Source organism: Cephus cinctus, unplaced genomic scaffold (genome assembly GCF_000341935.2).
Source record: "Cephus cinctus unplaced genomic scaffold, Ccin1 Ccin1_scaffold0173, whole genome shotgun sequence".
NCBI classification, from domain to species: domain Eukaryota; kingdom Metazoa; phylum Arthropoda; class Insecta; order Hymenoptera; family Cephidae; genus Cephus; species Cephus cinctus.
This window is the reverse complement of record NW_014332897.1, coordinates 366,869-392,042: the sequence shown is the minus strand read 5'-3', so window position 1 is coordinate 392,042 and position 25,174 is coordinate 366,869. Positions and strand designations below refer to the sequence as shown.

At 46.2% G+C, this 25,174-nt stretch overlaps 3 protein-coding genes across 4 annotated transcripts; 2 read left to right on the top strand and 1 right to left on the bottom strand.

Annotated features, from left to right (window-relative positions):
* The first annotated feature begins 391 nt into the window (after window positions 1-391).
* Window positions 392-2,819, top strand: LOC107264574 (protein spindle-F). The gene is made up of 5 exons (XM_015732975.2): window positions 392-1,201; window positions 1,271-1,535; window positions 1,617-1,708; window positions 1,773-1,965; window positions 2,052-2,819. The coding sequence occupies exons 1-5, from the start codon at window positions 971-973 to the stop codon at window positions 2,354-2,356; spliced, it is 1,086 nt and encodes a 361-aa protein (XP_015588461.1). The 5' UTR covers window positions 392-970; the 3' UTR covers window positions 2,357-2,819.
* Window positions 2,701-4,612, bottom strand: LOC107264575 (39S ribosomal protein L32, mitochondrial). 2 transcript variants are annotated; one of them, XM_015732976.2, is made up of 5 exons: window positions 4,210-4,232; window positions 3,705-3,823; window positions 3,259-3,513; window positions 3,057-3,199; window positions 2,701-2,973 (listed from the first exon to the last, which is right to left on the bottom strand). In XM_015732976.2, exons 2-5 carry the CDS (start codon window positions 3,793-3,795, stop codon window positions 2,854-2,856), a joined length of 609 nt encoding a protein of 202 aa, XP_015588462.1. In that variant the 5' UTR covers window positions 3,796-3,823; window positions 4,210-4,232; the 3' UTR covers window positions 2,701-2,853. The 2 variants fall into 2 exon arrangements, with proteins under 2 accessions (XP_015588462.1, XP_024937585.1); XM_025081817.1 differs by lacking the exon at window positions 4,210-4,232 and adding an exon at window positions 4,575-4,612 and having other exon boundaries at window positions 2,706-2,973.
* On the top strand, window positions 4,269-25,154 carry LOC107264573 (decaprenyl-diphosphate synthase subunit 1). The gene is made up of 8 exons (XM_015732974.2): window positions 4,269-4,514; window positions 18,165-18,320; window positions 19,406-19,539; window positions 19,609-19,750; window positions 22,143-22,232; window positions 22,321-22,452; window positions 22,542-22,736; window positions 22,819-25,154. Exons 1-8 carry the CDS (start codon window positions 4,359-4,361, stop codon window positions 23,038-23,040), a joined length of 1,227 nt encoding a protein of 408 aa, XP_015588460.1. The 5' UTR covers window positions 4,269-4,358; the 3' UTR covers window positions 23,041-25,154.
* Window positions 25,155-25,174: the final 20 nt, after the last annotated feature.

The window sequence follows — 25,174 nt, the reverse complement described above, 5'->3', positions numbered from 1 at the left end:
AATAAAAACGATGAAAATAATTTACTTTGCAGCTCGACCCGAAATCAGCCTTACACACCAAAGATAGTAGGTAGCGACCAATCGGCAAATAGCATCAGCTTGTGACGTTAGGAGTTCGACCCAAAGCATCTAGCCCATTGGTCGCTGTCCGTTGCTTTCGTCTGAATATCCCTCCTGAATATTCATTAGGTCTGTTCTCGTTACCTACACTTTCTGCACTTTTCAAAAAGTGCACATTCTCATTATTTACTTAAAAATATGCAATAAGAATGTTCACTTCTTAAAAAGTGCAGAAAGTGTAGGTAACGAGAACAGACCTATTTCGTAGTTGATCGCCTTGCTCGGGTTTTATTAATTTTTAGATAAGACACATATGCTTACCCACAGTCCAAACGACTGCTTTAATGCCTTTAGGGGCGTTTGCAATCTACTTAAAAATTTCGAAAGAAATAAGAAGTGTTAATCTGTCAGTACCAAAGAGATATTGCTAAGGAGGGCCAGCCTCCGCATATTCTTTGCACGAAACGAATTATATGGCATTTCAACTCCTTTCAGAACGTATATGCTTGTCCTAGCATATCTTCCGTGCTCACAGTGCCCATTAACTGTCAGATGTAGAGTCCAGTAAAGTCCCATGATGGCTGGTTCTCTTTACTAGTATCTCCTCGATGCTTGTCAGTGACGTGTGCCGACAGCGGGGAATTACCACTCACGATACTTTGATGTATTTTTTTTATTTATACAGATTGACAAGAATATTTAGACTCATTATTGTGCTTCGGCAATTTACATCATTGTCTAATAACGATAGGAAAGTGAAAAATTGTTATGACAGCTTGTCGTTCCTTATCACATTTATTTAATTAAATGGTTGAAATTTGTTTTTCTATAACATCTTATTAGTCAACTATTACATCGCTTTTGAATGGTGACACAAAGAACGTAGGACCCTTGTAACTGGACAAACGTAATGGATTCAAGCAGTGGAACAGATCCTTTAATGGATCAAACCTCTGAGTCAGAATATGCACTACAACTTGCATTTCAAACAATGAAAGAACGATGTCAGCAGTTACAAAATAGATTAGCGGTTGTGGAGGAAGAAAATTTATGTCTACGTCTAGAATGTGGCAAGGATACATCCACTGCAGTTGTACGTGGCAATGCATCCAGCGAAAGGACTGTTGTACAAACTCTACAGGTTTGAAATATATATATAATTTGTCGCCTATATTGTCTTCTCTTGTGATATTATTTATATTTTTTTCAGGAAAAAGTAGAAGACCTCACGAAACAGAAATCACAACTTACACATTATATTTTTATGGTTGCGGCAGAGAACCGCCAACTTTGGAATAGATTAACTCGATTGGCAAAAACTAATAAATCATTAGGGAGACACTTGAATAAAATATCAGATACATTGAAGGAACATCCACCTATGACACCATCAGATGTTTTGTCCTACAGCTTCAGAGATATTTCCAGCCTCATTAAAAATGAATCTACAAACTGTCTCCCATCAACAAACAATGGTATATTCTGAATTTTGTTTATTCTCATATAAATAATTTATTATGTTGTGATTTGTGTAATCGAAACCCATTTATTTCCAGAAAATAGACAGCAGAGTTTGGATGAAATGTCTTTAAAAATCCTTAATAGTTTAAAATTAAGAAAATCAGAACTGGAACAACAGTGTGCAGAGGTACTGGAACAATAAAATGCAGTTACGACAAGAGATTAATATCTAATAATCGTTCCTAATTTAGATGGTAGAAATGCAGAATAGTTTTGATTTAAATTTGCGAAATGGTGGATTTACCTACCCTGAAGATGGAGATGTAGATTCCTTACAACAGCTAAAGCAGCATGACGTAAGGCTATCTCAAACGAAGGATGCTCTCCTGGCACAGCAAGCCAAACTTAAAAGTGCTTTGCGGAATTTGGAGATTATGAAGAAAGGTAAGATAAGGACAACGATAATTATCCAAGTTGATTTCAATTCAAATATAAGAAAGACTATATATGAAATGCAATTTTGAATTTAGGTGTTACCTGTAAAAATTGTCGTGACAATGCTAGAAAGGAAATGTGTCAAATAGGAACACAATGTGATTCGGATGATAGTTTGAAGGAACACGGCGCTACTCAGACCAGTTTCTTATTATCTGGAAATTCTGATTTAGCAAGTGGTCAAAATGTTTCTGACAGCGATAAGAAGATAAGCGAAAGAGTTTGCCCCCTTTGCGGAGCATTATACGGGAAATCCACTACATTTTCGACATTTCATGAACATGTTTTAAATCATTTCACGGAGGAGGAGTGGGCGAATGAATTTGAAGTCGTACATTGAAGTAGTAATGACTTTGTTTATCATTGATGAAAAACATAAAAGGAAACGATCAAATAATATTATTCATTATTGTTTGGTATGGGAGCTCTGTGAGAAATTCATCTATTGCGTACAATTTGAGTATTTAGTAATACTGAGATCGCCGGGTGTAGTTATAGTTTAAAGACTGTCGAAAAATTATTATTTAGAAGAGAATAAAGCGATTCTAGGTTATTAGGTATTATAAATACAGTTTAACGCGTGCCTCCCACTTCGTAGCTTAACGGGAACTGAGAGTAGAGGTGCTATACCGATTGTAAATCCGATCATTTTAAACAACGGACTTTTGTAGTGGTTATACTACGTGAAATTATTATGCTACTCTTTATTTAATTCGTTAGTCTTTTTACAGAATGATCACCAAGGTGAACATACAATATTGCGAAAACGTGTGACAATGTTAATAAAACTCGACTTAATATTTTCCACTTGTTTCCTTATTTAAAAATATTTTTAAATTATGCCAGTTCTGTAGGCTTCACCTCTTTACTATCTGAAGCATTTTGAGTTGTTGGCTGCATGAGATTTTGGTGGAACCATTGTGGTCGTTTTTTTGGTACCTCAACCACGCGTTGATTCTATGAAACATACAATTTATGTAGTCAGCAATCAAGAGTGTACCATTGAAATTATTAGTTGGCACAATGAACATCTTTAATACCTTCCAAAATTCAGCAGATTTTTTTTCCTTTTCTCCTTCATAAAGTACAACCACCTCTTGTTCTACGGGCTTCAGTTTCAACTGAGACCGAATAATTTTCTGAAGATTGTTAGTTTCTTGTTTTACTCTTGCATAACAGTATCCTGAAAATTCATAAATGCTGCAAAATGTTTTCACTTATAGTGCAATTTACTAGACTTACCACACAAATTTCCAGCCTCATAATTATGACCACAATTTGTACACATCAAAATATTTGTTTTTGGTACCAATGGTTTCCAATTGTATTTCGGCACACCAAATTTTCTCTTCAGCCTCTTTTCAACAGTCCTCCTAGATTTTGGTACGGCCCAAAGAAAACCATCACCCAGTATATCCTTAATAGAAAGCTCACCTGGTTTGTGCGATAATTGTACCAAATTGCTGCTACCACTGATTGGTAGCGCACACAGGGCCTCTAATTAAATGAAAAAATCATGTTAAAAATAAATTTCATAGTCACTGTCTCAGTTACAAATAAGAAATGCTAAATATCTATCCAAAGTAAGTAACCGTGATTGAAGGTTATGTTATGTTATGTTATGTTCACTGCTAAGTAACGTTTACTCCAGACTCTTAAACGTATCTACTTTGTACAGAAGTGCTTACCAGGAGGAAATCCACGTCCAAACAAGAGGTTGATCGCATGATCTAGCTTCTGTAGAGCAATACCTAGACGATTTATAATATGCGCTGCCATAATGAAGTTACAGCAGAACACAATCAATCTGAAAGTGAAGATTTCTCACTAAGCACACGTGTTTGAATAATTTATTATGATGAGATATTAATTAGGAAATTGAAAAATGAAAATGAGCAAACAGGAAATATCACGGTGTCATGAAATTCTAACATTAGATACTTCGTGACAAATCCAAACTGTAGGCGACCGGCTAAAATTCAAGTCGACTGAAACTATGATATATGATCAATATGGCGGGTCGCTCTAGTCACTTAGAATTGGAGGCTCGAAAGGGAGATCATATAGGTGATCACAGAGCATGAAGGATTTAAGATGCCCGAGACCAGCCACGACCATCGATAGTCAAGGCTTGAAGATAGTTGAGTACTAGAATTGACTAGAATATATTTCTGACTTTACGACGATATTTACGATTTACGAAAGAGTGATGATGAAGGGACAAGAGGAGGGATAGGAGGTGGGGATTGATTTTGAGGGTCGGTGGGGACCAGTGGGGACTCGGCTAGTGGAACTTGAAAGTCTTTGGGAGCTGCTCGACTCGACTCACTACAGTTTTCGCTATGGCGTGTGTAGGGTCGAGTCGGCTCTGTGCTCGTGTAGAGAAATTGTGCCAGTTCGGACAGTTCGCCCAGTTTCGCAGGAAAGTTTCAACGACGTGTGTTAAGTTTCGACAGGAGTTCCAACAACCGGCTAAGACTGTCGTACAGCACTGCAAGGTACCGTTCTATCCTACTGTCGTCCTACCCTAACTTGACCTGATTATACGTTATATCTACTTTTTGTTGAATCTTCGAAACATCGAATATTAACAGGAGCATTGGCAATTATCTTCACTATAATATCCAACTGAGAAACTCTGCGCATTCAGTCAAAATTCAATTAATATCGTTACTCTTCCGATGACAATTTTCTAACCTCCAACTAGTCTCGAAAATATTTAACAGCTCGAAATGAATCCTAATCAGTGCTGTAGCACGCTCTGTCATCTGAAATGTTATGAAGTTATCAATATGGTTAATTACAATAAACTGTATAAATTAAGTCGATTGATTGAATGCAGAAGAAAAGCTCTCGAAGTTACATAATAGACTCTAGAAATAGGACAGATCTTTGATAATTACGAGGCATGATTTGACGAACATCCTCGGGCGATACTTTCGCAAATTTCTTATTCGTTACGGTGAACCTGGTGACAACTATTTACTATTGACATGTCGCCATTTATTTCTATTTTATTAAAATTGCACGTGGCGCGCGGCAAAAGTCGTAAAAATGTGTTCCACACCGTTGTCAGCTGTTTCTAGCAGACGCCACGTGAGTCGTCTGCTTCGACGCATGCAACTTTCTGGATGCGCATCCTTTCGCGAAATCTTCGTCATAACGAAGCACGCCTTCTCTTGAATATGTTGCCTGCTCTTCATTAATAATTTACATGCGATTATCACGGCGCGACACAACGTTTCAATATTATCTGGAGCTACACGCTTCGCACGTTGCATGTGCGCATGCGTGATCGTTGCATTTGAAAACTACCTCGAAATATTCGCACTGCTGTCTACCGCAGCGACAACAGAAGACAAAGCAAGTCAAAAGTAAAACTTATGTATATTGCTCATAATTGAAGGAGCGGTATCGATGGGCATTCATCGGACCTCGAACGTCCATTAGTAGCCGAGTGATTACGCGTGAGAAAGTGATAGTAAGAAGTTAATTGGACGATCTCCGTGATAGATTCCTCTCGCTGAGGCTGCGGTTCCCTCTCAATTGTTAGAGTCTGCTTTTACGAAGGTTGTGCGTTCACTTCATAAGGATAAACTATTTGATAAGAAGGAAGGAGGAGATACTCGTGTGTCTGGGAAATTCAAATGAGGACTTTCTCGCTCGGCGATTTCGAAGTCGCGAAAGCGAATAACGCGGCAGGTAAGAATGGTGGAGGGAGGCAGAGCGAGAGAGAAGAGAGGCAGGGATGAGATGGATTTGAGATTTTTGAATAAGTATAAATAAATGGAGTGATTATAATTTGAGTGCCAGCTTCCTAATTATCACAGTGGCCATGAGGCACAGGTACACACATAGGACAGACACATGAAATCGCTTTCGATGGCCGTTAATCGTTATTCACGTTACGAAAGCGTAGGTAAATACGGCACGTGGGGCTCTTGGACCCCGGTCCCCGGGTGGGGCGGCAGTTCTGGGGCCCGTGGAGTTTACACAAAATACTATGGTCTGAATATTGTTCAATTGGCGAAACCAGTTGGCACAAGTAGGTCAACCGGCGGATCCTCAGGTCTGACATCACAAAAGATGGAACAACGCGCCGTCGACGGTGCGATCGGATATGGCAGAATGCACGATGAATGCAGACGAATGAGAGAGTAAATGTCGAAATTGATGGAAATAACTGGGTAAGGACGAAGGGGAGACTCGACTGTGTATTCCGTTCGCGCTCACTCGCGTTCGCTCACGCTCTTGACTTTCTCAGGTGCAACTCGCCGCGAATTCCTGCGTAGAGCTCCGTCTGCGTCCTCACTTTCTTCCACGGCGCAGACTCTCTCGCGGCCGGAATCGACAATTCCAAATGTCGAATTGAAAATGGAAAATTCAGCTTGGAAAAGCGGGAAGGTCGACCGTAAAGGAAGCTCGTGCGACTTCCGCCTTGAACTTTGCAGGCAACTCGCGACGAATGAAAAAATAAAAAAAAATCTTTTTCTCTACTCGTTCGAATTCTCGTTACCATAGCAGTTCGCTCCAACTAATCTCTTTGAAATTCCGCGCTCGTCTTCCTGTAGCGCGTCAAACGTGCGCATCGGAATGCATGAATATTTTCACAATACAATTACATTAAGGCAACGAATTACTACGTCTATGGGCGAGGGCAGTATTAGCATAGAATCGCGAGTGTGCAGCTCCAATCCGTCCGCCATTTCCAATTTCGTAAGGTCCAGGATGCCAGGAATGGACGCAAACGCAATGGCGCTCGACGTGGAAGCGCCAAGGCTGCGTCTTTGGAAATCTCCCGGCAGCTTAGTTTCGATTTTGCGCTTTTCTCCTTCTTTTCTCTCTTTCCTCTCTTTCTAGAACAAATAGTCGGACGTGTACGTGGACGGACGCGCGGTTGCGTCGGCAGGTGGCACAGCTGCTCGCTGGAATGGACGAAGCCGCGCAAGACTGCCGCGTCCCACATAGCTGCCCAGAGACCCGTCGTTCCTGACATTTATGTCTCTAGTATTAGCCAATCGCAGTTATCGCCATTAACCCTTGCCGACTCGTGCCTCGGTCTGCTCGCTCATCATTATGTACAAATCATCACATCCAATATAAACTGTGGCTGCACGTAATCTCCGAGGAATATTAAAATCCAGTTGTGTTTCCTGGAGACACGAGGAGGCACGAGGAGACCACGGACCTGCCCGACATTTCGCAACAAAGTCTCGTTATTCCTGCCTGACGAGGAATCTCTCGATTCTGGAATATCCTGTTTCACCATCCACTCGGACTTTCGCATTTGTCCTTAGCTCCCATTAGTTTTTAGGTCCCGGCACTCCGGATTCTCGATCCTATCTCGTTATTAAATACTCCTCTTGAGTCCCAGCAATTACCCAAATTGGCGTTGGCGAATCGACGCGAGTGCCTTCTTACGATGAAATTATGCAACAGGACGGCGGATACGTTCGAGGAGAACTCTTGCTTGACGCTTTCGCAGGCTTGCTGATAATTTTCGAGTAGCTCGATGTCGAAATGCCTAATTCACACGATTCGCAGGCAGCGTACCGTCTTAATAAAAAGTCTATTTTCGTTAGAACCTCCGGAACCGAATCTTGGCTAATCCGAAGGACCTTCGATCAAAGAGGCGATTGATTATTCGACGAAGAATTATTCTCTGCGCTCTCAGACACTTTGCTTATTCGCTATTTTGAAGCATGAGTGAAAGATTGAAATCCAAGGTACGTGGCACGATGGCGCGTTCCTCGACGCCAGATGGAAACGATTCCTAAGGACAATAGAAGAGGATACGGAGTTAACGGCCTAATGCAGTCTTTGTCCTCGAGGAAAGGAGTCACGGACGGACAATGTCTTGACGATGGGACAACGATTAACTCATAGGTTCCATAAAACACAAAGAGGACAGTGCAGTTGCGTAATCGCGAGGATGCTGCCGAGGCTGCAGGATAATCATCTCGCTTCTTCGGCTCGCGATAATCATCGGGGGCACAACGTGAGGCTAATCTGCACGCCATCTCCGAATTCAAACGAACGAAGATCTTAAGTCTCTCATGGTCGTGTCCCACGTGTCCCACGTGTCCCGCGTGTCCTCCGAACGGGGATCCAATCGCACGCGAGTTTGCGCAACCGATACGTGATCCCGAAGAATTCGATTCCCGCGAAAAGGGAAACGTGCCTGCCGGCAACGTCCACTGTCGGCGCCTCTCCACTTGTGTCGAGCACCTCGACCTCGGCACAGGCGACGCCCGTGGAGCGTCGCCGCTGCGCGAGCGAACCTTCCTCGGGAGTCCCAGGATCACCAGGATCACCAGGATCACCAGGTGCACCAGGATCCTCGGGGGACGCTGTGCATGTCGAGAGAAGAAGCAGCGATGGAACGCGGAGTGTTGAATTATTCTGGCTTAGCGAACTGACGAAACTCGCTGATGTCGCCTGAGAAGAAGCGCACAGAAGACAAAAAGACGAACGAGTGGATGCGTTCGCTATTAGAGAGAGAGAGAGAGAGAGAGAGAGAGAGAGAGAGGGGGGGGGGCTGGATCCATGGATCCATTGACGGCGCGTCCTAGCACAAGTTGTACGACTCATGAATCAGCGACGCTTCGCCTGCGTCAATTGGACGCCTCCTGCATGAATGAACGAAGCTCCCGCGCGCATTCGGCTTCGCACTCGACCTCGCCTTTGCAACCGCGTCTTTCCTCTCCGGCCGATCACTTTTTCTCGATTCTCGATCGATTTGTCGCGAGCACAACTGACTCCCCCCTTTGGAGGCAGCTGCCTCGCAGGAGAAAATGGTTCTCCCGAGTCCAGCAGCCAGATAGAAATTTTTAGGGTGCGCCCGCGACCAGCTGTATCAGAGAGCATTACGCTTTGCGTAGGTTGCCGACCAAAATTGCTTGATTCAATATAAGAAGACAAAAAAAAGAAGGCGAGCATTCAGGCTGAGCAGCGCACGAATCGACTTGTATCTTTTTGTATTTTGTACTTTCGGCGGAGAGTGATCTCAATGCGGAAAGCATTTCTTTCTTCCAACTACCGAATATACTTTTTGCACTCTATTTGCACGAGAGCCATTTTGACAAAACGTACAAATTAATTCATCTAGGTCCATTTACGTGTATTACGAAATTCTCCACACCTGCGCCACCAGCATTAATATAATCTGCTGGTTGTATTGCCAACCGGATATTTCTTTGAAAAAAAAAAAATTCGGCAAGTTTGGCTAATTTTAGAAATAATTCGAATCATTTAATTGACGATTATTTATTTTACCTCCAAAAGAATTTCTCAAGTTTTTATATTATTCTGGATTCCTAGGACGCCGCGCGTGGTCTCAAAGTCCAATTTTATGTGGACGATAGGCCTGAACTAGTCGCTCGACACGTGTCCTACCTGTTCGGGCACACACACACACACACACACACACACACACACACACGAAGCCACAGTGATTTTATTCGATTCAGCTAAAATGATGAAATCATTAAAGAAGAATCAATAACCTAAAATGTACTGCCGGTCGGTGTCTCGGTCGTCTCAGGATTCAAGAACATAAAGGATCAGTAGGCAATGACATACAGTTGCGCTGCCGTGCCGTGCTGTGCCTGGAATCGCGAAGTTTATGTATTTAGTTAGAGTACAGTCGCTAGTGAGTGAACGAGCAGGTGGCCTTCGACCGAAGAATCGGCAGAACGATGCTCAAGCGATTAGCGATTTCGCTTCCGCATCTTTTGACGTGCGAACGAGATGCGCGAACTTACTTGGCAATCTTAGCTCGAGGACAGAAGTCGAAGCCGAAGCTGTCGGCGCATTCCCGATCGCTTTATGAATCTTCATTCGTAGTCGAAACGCATGATGTCCATCCAAGGTCTAGTGGCTCCGTCACTCCGTCACTCTGCAACTCTGCCACTCTGTCAGGCACTTCTTCCCAGGAGGATTGGTCGATTGTCAATTATTAATCGTCTGTTGCCGATTACCGATCACCGATACACCGTAACGGCTCGGATTGCCGGATCCCAACGTCGGCCTCCCAGGTTTCGGCTTTTGGTCGGTCATTGACACGTCTGCTCGTTCCCAAGATTCCCGTTCGCAGAACTTGCTGAAATATTCAAAAGCGTCCGTCAGCGAATTCGCAGGGAAAACACGTCCTGCCAAAGGAGTGGATCGCGATGATCGGAGTGCGTAACGATTCCCAAGGTCATCGGTAGAGACAGGAAGAGGCAGACGCACCCGACGCTCGTGGGTTCTTCCCCGCTGGCGTCGGCCGGGGAATGGCCGAGGGCCCGGGCGTTTCTCCACCGTCAGGACGGCAAGTCGATTCTCGCGCTGCCCTCGATATCCAAATGCGAACCGCAGTAAAAGCTGATCGCATTTCGCTGGCCCGTACGTGGGCACGTGCACAGATATCGAAAATATCCGGTACAAAGAGTAAGGTAAGTAAGAGAAAAAATAGGAAAAATAACGCACGCACTCCCTCCTAGAAAAATGGCCCATAGCCAATGTTCCTTTGTCGAAGACAATCTATGATAAATCAATAGAAATCAATGGAAAAGCCATTGATTATCTTTTTGAAACCAGCATTGGCAATGGGAAATCATGCTATCGGCTCTGCACGTATACAATTATACATATAAGGCCCAGTCATTGGTCCGATCAGGCAGGAGACGTTGACGTCTCGTGGGCCAGCTGTTCAGGGGTTACACGCTCGACGAGATCTTCTTTCTCCAAGTGGAGGGACTCTCGCGAGCAGCGCCAGGGCCGGAAAGTGTCACGAATCAGGCAAAGCGGCACTTTCCACTCTAGGATCGTTACTGGCGCCGCAATAAGTTTGGGACTCCCTATTGAGCTCGTGCAAGCCCATTCCCATCCAGCCACGCAGTCAGCTTGCCTATAGGATTTATCCTTGATCTTAACCTTCGCCAATGAACTGTGGCATCTAGGTTAGTCGGCTCGCCGGTTGCTCGTTGCTCGGCTGCTCGGCTGCTCGGCTGCTCGGCTGCTCCCTATGCCAGCAGGAACGTATCGTTAGATCCGGCACATGTAGCAGCGCAGTTTCTAATTCCTGAGCACAAAGGTATCTCGGCAGTGCCGCGCACCCCGACACTGGAATTGGCTGATGCTTTGATTCGCTGCTCGAAGAATACAGATTATGGAAAATACAAGTTTGCTGTAGGCCCAGTCGCCTTTCATCGAGCCTCTAGGATGCTTGTCGATCGTAGGCAATCACTTCCGCGAATACGGTAATGTTTCCATGGCACTACCACAAATTACATGGCTGACTGAATTGTCTCCGAAAGATCTTGGGAATCACATCTAAACATGGCGCAGAGAGTTCCCGTCTGCGGTTAGATTAGGTACATTGAAGAAAACGGTCTTGGGACCCGGTTGCCTGTTTGGTAAAAATGTCCGATCCCCGCCACTCGATCGGCTCTGCAACGTGCGGTGTCGTCGTTCTCTTTCAGAGGTGCTGCGGGTCAAAGACCCTTTCGTCAGAATGTAGAAAGGGTTTTGAGAATCAGGAGGGTCAAGGACGCATGTGCTTCGGGCAATTCTCATAGAGGTAAAGAGATCCTTGCAGAAATTTCGGTCAAGGGCGAATCTTGGATTTGGTATACCCTGACGTCGCAAAGACGCCCGCTTGTTTGGCAAAACTAAACAAAAGATCGGAAAGGGTGCGCGAGGGAGATCGGAGAAGATCAGGCAAGATACCAAAGCGATCAGAAGAGAGAGGAGAGATCGTGAGAGCGACCTTGATTCCAGTGGCCGGATTTACTTGCTACCCGAGGAGTACGCCACCTTCATTGCGGGCAGCATCTTCGAGCGGACGAGCGAAGGCCCAGTCGGCCGGCCGTTTGGAATGTGGGTCGCTCGGAGCCCGAGAGTTCTGGGAGAAAGTACAGATCCCCCCTTCCCATCCACTGCTGTCCTCTCGCTCCATCTTACTCTCTTTCTTTTCACTCGTTTTACTCCTTGCCCCCCCCCCCTACCCCTACGTGGCCCCCGAACGTCTTTAGGCTCGCCTCTTCAGGAATTCCTAGACAAGGTCCATCAGGTTCAACGGCTGCGGGAAGGAGGATGGCGATCGAGACTGTGGCTACGTGGACCGGTCAGCCGGTCTGCAGTTGGTACACGGAAGTCGATCATTTGCCGGGACGGCGAGCAGGCTCTGCCGGAGAAACCAATTAGTTCGGGAGGTGCAAGTCGAGCGATTGAATTTGCACAACCGGATTTCGCAAGTTCGAACCAAACGAGCGAGTCTTCCGTTCCGTAGACCGACAGGGAGTCACCGTGGATTCCGTGAGGTCCATCCGGGGCCGAGTCGCCAGTCTGGCTGGCGATGAGAAAATGAACTCCCATGGGAATCGGCAGGAGCACCTCTCGACGATCTTCGGAGTATTCGCGCGCCAACGGAGGTAACTTGCTTTGGGAAAATTGAGAGTCGACAGTGCGTAATCTTCGGATCCGTCAGGTTGGCGAACGCTCGGTTGCGCAATGACCGGTTCCGTGTTCAAATCTTTATCGACGCGTCTCTGCCAATGCAAATGTTCCTTTGGAAATATAGTGAAAGCGGCGTCCTGCTTAATTCGTCGGGCGCGAATACACGAGCCTAAATTAATCTGACCGGAAGACATGTCTATAGCTTCTCCTGGAGTCTCTGCTCCCCAACCCTTCCCTCATCGCGCACTCTCTTGGCCTAATTTACCAAGAGTCGTGAGAGTAGCAGGCACCACACCCACGTGGCACTTCCCACGGGTAGCCGCATCCATGCTCTTGATCGATCGATCGGTATCGTTCGATTGGGTCCAGGGATTGAGAAACAAAGAGGCGACGAGGAGGACGCGTGCCGCACGCGCCTCTCTGCTCTCGGGACTCTAGAAGGGCTCACTTTCGAAGATCTCGTCTCTCTCGTCTCTTATGCCACTTACGTAAAGGTCGCCCGTCGAGGAGAACGTAGGCCTGCGAATCCACGAGCCACTGCGGCTTGATAAACTCTTAAACATTTAGCCGCATTCCTCTTCTCGAGAATTTTCCTTTCCCGTCGAGCAAACGCATTAAGAGAAACCATAGCTTTTAAGAGTTCTCCATTTTGCTTGTCGCCTCAGTTATTTATTTTTGTAAAAAAAAAAAAAACTTGATTTTGTTACAAAACTATTATTTCTCCTAGCTTGTCTCTAGCCACAAATTCCTGTTCACTTCTTCTCTCATCGAAGTTTACGTTAACTGCAGGTTGACATCACATTGCTACACTCCACCTGCGGCGTCATACGGTCCGGCCATGTAACCCATACCTCACTTTCTCCTCTTACACACTTGACTCGGCTTGACTCGAGTCGACTCTATTGGATTCGATTCGATTCGACTGAGTCCGATAGGAGTCTATGAGGTACGGTGCGACTGACACGGGTTCCCGATGCGGATCTTCCTCAGCATCCAACCGTTTGCACGAGAAGCAGCCAATCTAACGTCGCCTTCGTAGATTAACAACTCCTGCATCTCCGAACGTATTAATCTTAAATTGTTGTGTTTACAAGCTCGTCCAAGCGAAAGTAAAGTTCGAAAACTTTCGCCGGCACCGATGGACTTTTGCACATCGCTCATGAGTATATTCGCTGTGACGTACGACTCTCTATCTCTAGATACACGACCTTGCAGTCGTGAAGTTTCCCACGAGAAATCAAAACAGAAATCCCATAAGATCCTTTACAGAATTGACACGGGTAGATAATGAGAAAAGTCCTACGGGATTCCTTGCGTAAAAGTTTTGCCGAACGGAATTAATTAGTAAAATGCAAATTCTCCTTCTACGGGTCAGGCCAAACTTTTTTTTATTGATTCGTGCGATTATAAATTCCTTGCGTGACTACTTATTACTCGTTTCAGCAGTCAAACATAATTTATAATAGAACTTTGTATTGGCGACACACTTTGATTGGATTAATGCTAATCAACCGTCTGGTGCACGACGCGCGACGTTTCTGAAAAGGGCATTTCGATAAGATCTACGTACGAGCGCTTCGCCATTCATGAGCTAGAATTAAGAATTAAGAGGCCTTGCTCGTTTCGTTATACGCGATTTCGGGTTTCTTGTCTGACGTTGTGAAAGTCTGGGAATTCCAAAACGGCATTTAAATATAGAAAAATACTGTTTTCCCCATTAGCCGAGGTTATTGTGCGTTAATTGGAATTAACGTAAAGCGACTTGCGTTTAATATTAATGAGAGTTCCTTTCGTCTAGGACGTTAAACCTATTGACATCAGCGTCGTCTGGCCGCACCCTTTTAGCTCTAATGACTGTTGACGCTTAAAGAGATTTGAGAAAATTAAAAAAAGTAACGAGAGTCCTTGAGCCTCTCTCGGTCCGTTGTAACGCACGCATCCCATATGCAGCTCCGCACCTGCTGGCTCATTCGAAGAAGATGAACGCACATTCTTCGGGACCTTGAAATTTCACAAACAGCAATGCGGGCATAATATATTTGTTTCCCTTTTGGACAGTGCTCCAAATAGAAAGGAAAAGTAAGGTCGTGTGAATTCCAGCGTGACGTAGTAACCGTGGTCATTATGGTCTTCCCTCTTAAGTAGCCTTTAATGCTTCGACGTAAGCGCTTATGGACACGGAAGTGGTGTTCTCTTCTTTTGCGTTTCGTGCCGCGTAGGAGGGCGAAGTGATCATAAATTGTGTATGGAAAGGCGTCCTCGACTCTGAAGGCCAGCTTTAATAGTTTTTTGTCGGAATCATCCGCACCCATCGCGTTTGCATCGTCAAGACGTTTTTGTATATTGAACAGTCGACACAAGGAACTTCGAGTCAGGAATTTGGCTGTGCCGAGTCGAGGTCATTGACAAAAGCTCCTGCATAAATTTGGCAAGACGCAAATTTATCAAATGTCCATGAAATCTTTATTCCTTATATTCGTAGATACGCGAACGTTGCACGCGCTCCGGGGGGACTCTGTCCCTACCTGGCCGACCGTCCGTCTGCCTGACTTGAGCTCCCAGCCTGATGGCCAATCAGCCTGACCCCTGGCTGCACATGCTATAGCTCAAACTTTTCGATCAGTCTGGCCGCTCTCGTGATTCGCAATAGGAATTGTTGGGACCGTTTCGATTACTGTAATTGCCATGATATACTACTTTCGCAAGGCCTCTGCAATGACGCCGTCTCTTTCGGGAATTGCTTCAGAGACGCGAGGAAGAACTGTCGTTTGTCCAGATATTATCATGCAAGCATGGAAGGGCAATACTCTAAGTAGCCACTAAGTAGTTTCCTAATTGGAATGTTAAGACTTATCGCAACCTGCATGCAGGCCCAGGAGTCATTAATCGCTTTTGCGGCTGCCGACCGTGTCCCCAGGGCCACTCACTTTCGTCGCTCTCCAAAGTAACGTTAGGCCTCGGTCTAACAGTAAATGCTATTGGCTCACGATTCATGCTTCGGTCAGACACAATCGCGCCGATCTAGTTCCTGTACGACGCCCCTGCGAATGGGACTCGGGTGCAGCATTCGCACTTCCCTTGTAAGAAGGATGGTCTAGCTCAGTGCTTCCTAGAGACGTTCTGACGACAGCCCACAGAGCACCTTCAGAGTCAAGATCAATTCCCTAGTCGCAATGGAATTTCGAACTTGTGAAGCCTCTTGTGAAGCCTCTTGTGCAGCCTCGCATGACTGATATGTGACTCAGGGTAGACCACTTTCACATTCCTCGGAGTCCCCGTGATTGCTCCTCCTGGTCTTATCAGAATTACGTATTGGGAGCATTAGACGCTTACGGTGAGCATCTCGCGATCCATAGATCGCTGATCCAATCGGCTCGCGTTCCCTTTCGGTATTGCAGTAATCGCATTAGTTACTCAATCCTGGCTCATAGGAGACTGGGAGTCGGATTTCAATCTGCAGGAATGGCTTCTCGTGGCGGTGCTATCGGTTCCTTCTTCTTTGCGAAGAGGAATCCGTTTCCTGGTCTCCAAGGACATGGAGCCTCGCGAGACAGAGATTCTTGAAAAAAGTGCTTATTTGTTTTTTTCGATTATCATCCTCCCACCTCTCGCCCCGTCTCAACCAAATTCACAAGAGCCATTTGTATTCCGTTGCACAAGCCGGAAGTGCGCCGCGCAATTCTCTTTGGGCTGTTCTCGGAGGTTTTCAATTAGACGCATTTATTGTTCTACAAGGATCTTCAAATATTTCCGTTCTATCGCGAGGACTTGAAACGTAGCCGGTGCATTAATCCGTGTAATTGCCCTTGTGGGTGAGGAATTTGTTAACGAAGTAAAAGTCGGATAGTGAACTTGCCTGGATGCAGAACCAGTTCTCCTAGAATGTAATAAGTAGATGATTAGCGTCACGGCATGCGCCTATTACGAGCCACGCATGGACACACATCGAATACGGTCATTGCTCAATGTTGCCTGTGCCTTCGTGCTGCTAGGGCAACGATCATGTAGTCGTTTTTCTATGCGAGCGACTGTAAAGGCCGCGTAACTTGGCTGTCGTCTCCGCGCAGTGAAAACCTAGTGAAATCGAGCGGACATTGGGACTCCAGGGGGGTCCAATCGAAAGGGCTCGGAAACCGGAAGACGATCGCAAGTCAAGTCGTAGCTGAGGGGTCGAGGGCTCGAGGGCCCGCGAAGCACGCGCACCACGCGACCACGTTGTACGCGGCAACTCTGGTATTTTAGGATTTTCACCGTTCGTCCCGTTCGATAGCATCGAAGTAAGATCGATGCAACCGCAGGGAAAGTAACGTGACGTTGACTCGTAATTCTAGGCGCGAGTCGTCGCGACTCTCTTTGTTCGTCTAGTCACGCGTGTCAGGACTTTTCGAAAGCTACGAAACTGCCGTGGAGACAGTCGTGATTAATTTAGGGCTGATCCGTTGAGAGTCATTGCCCTTGGGTCCTAGGATCATCGTGCTAGTTTTAGAAAGATAGCTTTTCTCACGAGCGTGGAAAAAGCCGTGGGCGTCGTATCTGTGTGAGTTTCTCTAAGGTATAATGCGTTGGTCGTCGCGTGGGCCGACCTGCTTCGGCATCTACTTCAGCTTTACGAGCGGGCCCTTCGTCATAGGAGAAATAAAACGGATACTGTTTTCGGTGCTCTGAACACTCTGAGCACTCTGAACACTCTGAATACTCTGGATGCATGTGGTTCCAGTTCCAAAGTTGACGATCACGTGGCAAGCGATTGCATAACGTGGAATGAACGGAGGAGATCGAAAAGGATGGAAGTGGTGGCCGCTCCACGTGCTCCGTTAATTGGGCTTCGCTAGTTGCTAGGGGCCCAATCACTTTGCCGCTGATGTAATCTCACGGGCAGGAGAAGATTCTTGAGCGGACTATCAAAGAATCGGCAGTTCTTTTTTCTTAGTGAAAGACAAAGTAAAAAAGTTTGAGCTCCGGTATAGCTGCGGAGTTGTCAGGTGGGTTCGAAGGTTCCAAGCAGCAGCAGCGCAAACGCGTTGAATGGGAATCGCGGCTGGAACAGGTTGGCTAATAATTGGTTGTACCGATATCAATCTGACAACTATCCGAGTATCTAGAGCAGTCGCGCTCGATCGTGGCGGCGATCGCGGACGAACGATCGAGCAAGACTATTCTGAAGTCACAAGGTGACTCTGGTCTTTGCGCTCCGTTCGCTGTGCGCGCATAATTTTGCACGCGTGCACATCGTGCACCGAACGACCTCGATAACGTTCGACGTCGCGCCTCGATTTTACCTCTTAATGAAAAATTGCGAAACTTGGGAAGTTACATGCTTGTCCAAATGCATTGCTTCATCCCGGCGCTTCTGTTTGCAGTTCGCATTATCCTGCGACACGCGATGCACTCCGATGCACTTGGATGCACGCGGGCCCAAGGAGAGTTCAGCCGGGTAGATTTGGACGGTGCCCCTCTAGTGCCCCTGGTGCGTAGACACTCGCGCCGTCTCCTGAAAAGCAACCAGTAGTACGAAGTCGCCTGCGGGCGAACGTCCCGCAGTAGTAGAGGATGCGTGGCGTCCGACGCAGCTCCGACGTTCCGCCGGCTCGCTCGGCCACCAGACATACCAATTAGTTTCTTCCTTTCGACTGCCTCGGATCTTTCTCTTGGCTCTTGGAAAACCATAGGCTGCACTTCTCTGACCCACTGCACTTTTTCTTTTTCAGACTGACTCGAGGACACGCATCTGCAGTAGACTCGAGGGAGTGCGCTCGATGAGTTCCATGCAGACGCAGCAGCCAGGATCGTTACCGGAGTACCAGGTTGATCCTTACCGACTCCTCGAGGATGACCTCAAGGATGTCTACGACGATATCCGACAGGTAGCGGTCGAGGCGACTCGTGTCTCGGGGCATTCTCAGGCTCATTAAGGACTTGAGAGGACACTCGTTGGGACGCGGTTACCGGCGTCCATGTTGCTCAATCCCGCATCGGACACGATATCTCATGTATATTTATAAGCCGCACTTGCCAACTTGACGTTCTTCGTGACACGCGCTCATCCAGCATTAAGTCTCGGCGAAAGCCACCGTTAGCTTCACGGTCTGCATATGAGGGAACTTTTACTCGGCGGCGTTAGATCATACGTATAAAGGTAGAAAGACGTGGGAAGGCACATCGCACATCGCACATCGCACATGCGAACTCGTAGAAAGCAAAGCCAGCGGGGCCTCCCTTCTCGTTCTCCAACGCGCAATAGTAGACCAGACACTCGGCCACCCTGAACTATAGCTACACTTCGGTTCGACGACGCCGACGAGCTTTGCCTCTTGAAGCTTCGCCTCGCCCTTTTAACGTGGCATCGGCTATTGCTCAATTCACTCGGAGTCTCGCGAACGTAACGAGCGTGAAACATTCGCCAAAGTGGGTAAAGGTGGGTGAAGGTGGGTAAAGGTGGATGCGTGCGTGCGAGACCTCGTGCTGCCCTTCCTGGGAAGCAACGGCCAAACGGAAATTGGGAGAAAACGCGTTTCACCTTGGAGCTCTTCGTCTTTTGGCTCCACCTCCTGCCGAACTTCACGCTCATCGTTGCTCGGAGCGACGAAATGCAAAAATCCTCAATATTTATACATATAAAATGTAAAATGGAATTCTTCGGCAATGAGCGATCATCGAGAGAGACCTTCCACTTTTGTCTTTTGGCCAGAATCCAGCGTGGACTTTCAGAAGTGCGTTACGCACATGCGTGCGCGCTCACGGAATCCAAAATGCGATCGCTCTTTTCGTTCGAGTCTCTCTGCAATAAATAAAACATTGCTCGTGACGTGCGTGATTCAGGGACGTGAGGCGAGAGGGAGGGGAGAGAGCGAGAAGGAAAGCGTCTCCTCTCCTCGTCCAGTTCCCAGACTGAGGGACTGAGGGCACAGTCCCGATCTCAGTCCATAGTCTCATGAAAGCGCATTTACAGGCTCTCACGGAGAACACGACGCAGGAGGACCTGAAGACCATAGCGACCTATTACTTCGACGGCCAGGGAAAAGCACTGCGGCCGATGGTTGCGATTCTCATAGCACGCGCCATTAATTATCACAAAGAGAGAAGGTGAGGGTCCTCTCCGTTTCTCTTGCTTTTGCTTTTGCTTTGAAATTTATTAATCTTATATATTTACAGCGATCTCTTGGCGTCGCAGCGACAGGTAGCGATGATTGCCGAGATGATCCACAGCGCCTCCTTGATCCACGATGACGTGATCGATCAGTCGGATTTCCGTCGGGGCAAACCTTCGGTGAACGTTCTCTGGAGCCAGAAGAAGGTGAGACCCGACCCTCTCCTCCTCTCCTTCTTTGTCGCTTTTCGCGGCCATAGATATTCACCAATGGAATACGAGCTCTCCAGTTCTCGCGCTGCCGTCCGGAATGCCAGGAAGGAGGTTAATGCAATGCACGAACGCGGCCACACACTTTCTTATGGATCCGGAAGCAGCGCGGTCGGGTAGCAAGTGACTCTCTCGAATCCGTTTGGCTGTGCGCACTAACGCGTGGCGCGCGTACGTGCCTACGTGCGTTTACGTGCGTCTACGTGCGTTAGCGCGACGCTCACGCAACCACCGACTCGATTGTGATAAGATCCTAGGTCAAGAGCACTCGCCTGTACTTTCTTTCGATATTTCCATAATTCCTATCAATTATCATTAATTCTCATGGCCGGACCAAGGAGAGATCACACCGAAAAAACCTTATGGTAGCCGTTGGTATTTGCTTTCTTGCCGTGTGTGGCTGTTGATTCGGTGGAGCAAGAGCGAGTTCGCAGTCTCCCTGCACCGCTGCGCGTCCTTGAGTGGCGATTGTCATTCAAGGCGCCAGTCAAACTTCTTTTCAGCAAGGAGCCGTCTGTAGACGTCCGAGCGTCGAGGCGCGGCTCGTCGTGGCTCGTCGTCCAGTGGTCGAGAGGACGCAGGAATCGGTATCGAAGGGTGGTCCGTCCGCCAAGGCCGAGTGGGCCCAGAAGTCTAACGAGTCACGTAATGGGTTCCCATTAGCAGCCTACTGCTAAACGCCACTGGCTCGGTTGGTCAAGTAATATTTAGCAGGTTCCATGTGGAAGTAGGTGACGTTATAACCAGATAAGACTACTGGCTTGGGGAATTTTGGGCTTTGCTGGTACTCGATGAATCTTCGGTCAACGAAGTTGTCCTTCGGAAACTTTAAGGCTACGCAGATTGATGTCATTATTTATTAGACTAATTTTCACACGAAGCATTCGCAGAAAGGTCGGGCTTTCCCAATCTTGTGTCGCGTTTCTATTACGACGTTTCTACCTTTCCACCGCGGTCGGTTCACGCCTAATTTAATAAGTATTTTGTAACGCCGGCATTTCGCTCGCTGCCCATAAATTTGAAGGTACCTACGGTTTTCGAAACGCTCTCTCAGTCTATTTATCTCTATCTCTATTCTCTATACGCACACGCACGCGCAAACTTGCACGCGTCGCCAGCAAAGGCGTAGTCGAGCCTGGTCGAGCCTGGTTGAGCCTGGTTGAGCCTGGTTGAGCCTGGTTGAGTGTACTTGAGCACACTTATACTCGCACATTCGATTATGGTGAAACTTTAGACTTACGAGTGATTTGGAGGCCTCGCCAGAGAGACAAATAATAAAACCCTCATCGTTTCTTTAAAATTTCATTTTTCTTATAAAAAGAGATGCCTTCGCTGCACTCGAATGTGAAGTTCTCTGGTTAAAGTACCTATCGGAAGATCTCCGTGGAGAACCTCGCGGAATTTCATCCTTCTTCGTCTCCTCCTGGCAGCAGGTGTAATGGTCCATAAGAAATGGACAGAGGAGTCATCAGCAGCGACTGCTCGTGCCACATACCATAACTAAAAGTGCCCATTGTCTCGGAATGGATTACGTCGCGCAGTTCTTTACAATACGTATTTGCATACTGAGGACTTTCTAGAAGTCTCACGAAAATTCCTCGTAATTCAGACTCGCGATATCCTGCGGTCGATTGACATCAAGTCGGCTCTTCGGCAGTTACAAACTCGATAGAGATGCCGGTCCTTTCCCTGTTCTCCAGGGAAAGTCAAAATCCATTGGACGGCGTGGCTCGCTTGGCGGCTGACTGGCTGACTGGCTGACTGGTCGCCGCTGGTCACGCAGCTCGTCAGCTTCGTTTCGTGTAGCACTCCTTCTTACTCGAGATCAAAAGTAGGTGACCCCAAGATGAATTGCGCAAGACACTCGTTAAGTAATTTCGTCTTCGCACATATAATATCGGTGTCTCGTGGGCAGCAGCTGCGCTCTGTGATCGGTCTTTGATCGCAGCACAGGCCGCTGATATTTATCAACTCGATAATGCAATTACGGATCATAGCCGTAGGAGTCGAGTGTTGGGATAAATCGGGCGAATGCACGCGTTTCCGACCGTTGCGACCGGCAGGCCGAGTGCGCTTCGACCTGTCGGCGAAGGATGTCCAGTGAAAGGAAACTGGGAATTTATACTCTTGCGCTTACCAACAGTCGAAGCGTCGTTGGTCAATGAGTGTCAAAGTCTCGGTAACGTTGACACACTTCAAAGCGCGTAGCAGGTTAACTTTGCAGACGGATCTTCGTTCGTTTCTTTCTATTTGCGAGCCATAGCTAGTTTTCGGCATAGATTCAAAGCGGCTAGCCAAAATCTCAATTTTTAATTGAATCTTTTTCCAGGTCACGATGGCTGGCGACTTCATCCTCGCGGTAGCTTCGATGATGATAGCTCGACTGCGAAATGATGATGTCACTCTCACACTGAGCCAGGTAAATAATCATGAGTATCCCACGACGAAGTTACTTTCATTTTCAACAATCTCCGCCTTTATTGAAAACTAATCAGGAGAGTTCGTAGGTCGTTACGGATCTGGTGCAGGGCGAGTTCATGCAGCTGGGCTCCAAAGAAACGGAGAATGAGAGATTCGCACACTACCTCACGAAGACTTACCGCAAGACGGCCAGCCTCATTGCCAATTCCGCTAAAGCTGTAAGCCTGTCCGAATGACAGTTCCTCGTCGTTTCGACTATGACTAATCAGAGATTGGAACCCTTCAAAGTAGCCCTTCTGTTTTCTAGGTCGCGATGTTAGCTGGTGCCGATGATCATCTGGCGGAAGTCGCCTTTCAGTATGGAAGAAACGTAGGGCTGGCCTTTCAGTTGGTAGATGATCTTCTTGACTTTGTCTCGTCGTCGGCGGCCATGGGGAAGCCCACGGCGGCCGATTTGAAACTCGGCCTCGCCACAGCACCAGTATTATTTGCCTGCGAACGAGTAAGACAATTAAAATCAACGAGCTACTTTTATCTTGGGTGATATTCAATTGAACGAGGATTATTTTCTTATCGTGTTTCAGTATCCGGAATTGAACCCGATGATAATGCGGCGCTTCCAAGAACCGGGTGACGTGGAGAAGGCTTTCGAGCTGGTGCACAAGTCTCAGGGTCTCGAGCAGACGAGGTTCTTAGCGAAGAAGCATTGTGTCGAAGCGGCCCGTCTTGCTCAGTCGCTGGCCGAGAGTCCGTATCAGAAGGGTCTTCTGGTCGTGAGCGACCTGGTTATTAATCGTATGAAGTAGCCTCAAACCTTTCGATGTTCAAAAACGTCGTAGAAGTCTTGAATCGACGTGAACGCAAAGTAAGAGAAATTTGCTGTAAGCGCTTCGGTGCTAATCGACCTTCCCACAAGATACACCACCTGGAGATCTTCTCAGCTCGTGCAGTCGTGTGTGTATATGGCTAAGTGTTAAGGAGAAATGGGAAAGGTTAAAATGATAATTGCGTCCAAGAGTATAACGAACATCCGAGAATTATGGAGAGAGAAAGAGAGGAAGAGGAGGTCCTCTTCTCGGAGGAAGCATCGCAGGTTGCGTTGCGCGTCCAAGTGCCTAGTTGCGCGGTTTACATTATACTGTTTCTGCGCTAAAGCAAGGAGAATGATAACCAACGAGCGGAACGCGAGGCGGCCGCTTGCTCGGTAATACACGTATTACCTGATTCTTATTAATATTATTAGTAGCCAATCACCAATTGTAAATAAAGTAACGTGTAGGAATAGTTTAAAAAAAAGAGTTTAATATCGGTCGTTGTTTGTTAACACTCGCGCTATCTATATCAGAAGCGTAGGGATTATCTCTACTCGCGAGTATACCAATTATCCCTGCCAATTTTGCAGGAAAATGTTTATTAATCTCTCCAGCCCCACGGCATTGCTCGATGTGTTCTCCACTCTTGATATTCTTTACGATATTTTCGGCCACTTTGGCTCTCTCCAAGTTCGTGTATTCGCTTTCAAAAAGATATTCTTTGATTCGGTGGAGGAAGGATCTAACGAAATTGCGGTGGGGTCAGGGAAATGATGTATTGTCCTGTCGCTCGAAGAGCTACTAGTCCAACGATGAAATCAGGACTACAATCAGGCCAATTTATTTCTTATCTGGTCTAACCTACCAGGTCAGAAGTCGTTCAATCACTCGTTGAACGTTTAACCACATCTTGCTGAAGATATAAACTGCTCAAATTCTTCGGGATTACATCTAAGAATGTGTAGATGTAATTACATTACACAAATAGTTATCTCGAGTATCGACGAACAGACGTACAGGATTATCCTATTCTGACGTGTCGGTCAGATTTTTTAGCTGTACTGTTGTTTTACACTTTTGTTCAGCCACCATTTCCGGCGGATGCGTTTGAAATGGATTCCGTACGTAATATAGTATAGGAATAGACAAGTAATGTAATAACTTAATTTATGAGACGCATTAATGTATATAAATACCGATTGGTAATTGCGTAATATAACGTTGTAAATCCATTAATTGAGAATGCAAAATGTAATTATGATCAAATGTAGAATCGTCTAGGCTAAGCGTACGAGTTGGCTGATACGGGATAAAATAGAATTTTCAATCGTTCCATACGATTAGCACGTATTTATTTGCTACGTAATTCATTGTCTGTGCAGCGTAGAATTGTTTCTTTCAAATTATTGGCAATCATTTGATATTCTTGTGAAAGAAAAGAATATTTTTTCAGATTAGATTACTAAAATACTTGCTCGCGTAATGCTTGACCATTTTATATTTATATTAAATTATTCTTATACGAGTGACGTAGTAGGAATGGAAGGAATATGAAGACTTAAAAAAATGATAGAACGTAAAGCAATTCATGCATAATATTTTTGTCAGTAATACGATGCACACATTAAAATCATGTTACCGTTGAACTACTTCAGATTATTTCGTTTATGGTGCGAATTATCAGTTTGCGACTACGAGTCAAGATTCTTTCGATAATATTATTTTGAAGTAGATTTTTCCGAAATTCACCCCACAAATCGGCTCTTAAAAAGACGAAATAGTATTTTATGTATGCATGATAATATATACAGATAATAGAAGGGAAGAGAGATGCCACTCGACGCTGTTCGCATATCCCAAAGCCACACACATTCTTAGCAACGAATGTCAGGAAGTTAGCGATAGTGTTATAATATCGGTTAAATGTGTATATATTGGATAGCCACTGAAGGCTGTCAAAAGCCTTCTATTCTTCTGGTGTGGGTCGAACAGTTTCAATACTTTTAACCTACGAAATAAGCTCGACTATCTTAATTCTTGTGTTGGGGGGTAACTAAATCAACGTTGTATCATTACTTTTTAATATAAACAACTAAATTCGAACGACATATCTCTTTTAGAATATTTT

Excerpts from the sequence above, each read along its gene's own strand:
- LOC107264574 (XM_015732975.2), top strand. The coding sequence starts at position 971 with ATGGATTCAAGCAGTGGAACAGATCCTTTAATGGATCAAACCTCTGAG. Across the intron at positions 1,536-1,616 it reads TCTCCCATCAACAAACAATG|AAAATAGACAGCAGAGTTTG; the intron begins GTATATTCTGAA and ends ATTTATTTCCAG. Across the intron at positions 1,966-2,051 it reads TTTGGAGATTATGAAGAAAG|GTGTTACCTGTAAAAATTGT; the intron begins GTAAGATAAGGA and ends TTTTGAATTTAG.
- LOC107264573 (XM_015732974.2), top strand. The coding sequence starts at position 4,359 with ATGGCGTGTGTAGGGTCGAGTCGGCTCTGTGCTCGTGTAGAGAAATTG. Across the intron at positions 22,233-22,320 it reads TCACTCTCACACTGAGCCAG|GTCGTTACGGATCTGGTGCA; the intron begins GTAAATAATCAT and ends GAGAGTTCGTAG. Across the intron at positions 22,453-22,541 it reads TTGCCAATTCCGCTAAAGCT|GTCGCGATGTTAGCTGGTGC; the intron begins GTAAGCCTGTCC and ends TCTGTTTTCTAG.
- LOC107264575 (XM_025081817.1), bottom strand. The coding sequence starts at position 4,597 with ATGTTTCGAAGATTCAACAAAAA. Across the intron at positions 3,824-4,574 it reads TTTCGAAGATTCAACAAAAA|ATTGATTGTGTTCTGCTGTA; the intron begins GTAGATATAACG and ends CTTCACTTTCAG. Across the intron at positions 3,200-3,258 it reads TGAGGCTGGAAATTTGTGTG|GATACTGTTATGCAAGAGTA; the intron begins GTAAGTCTAGTA and ends ATGAATTTTCAG.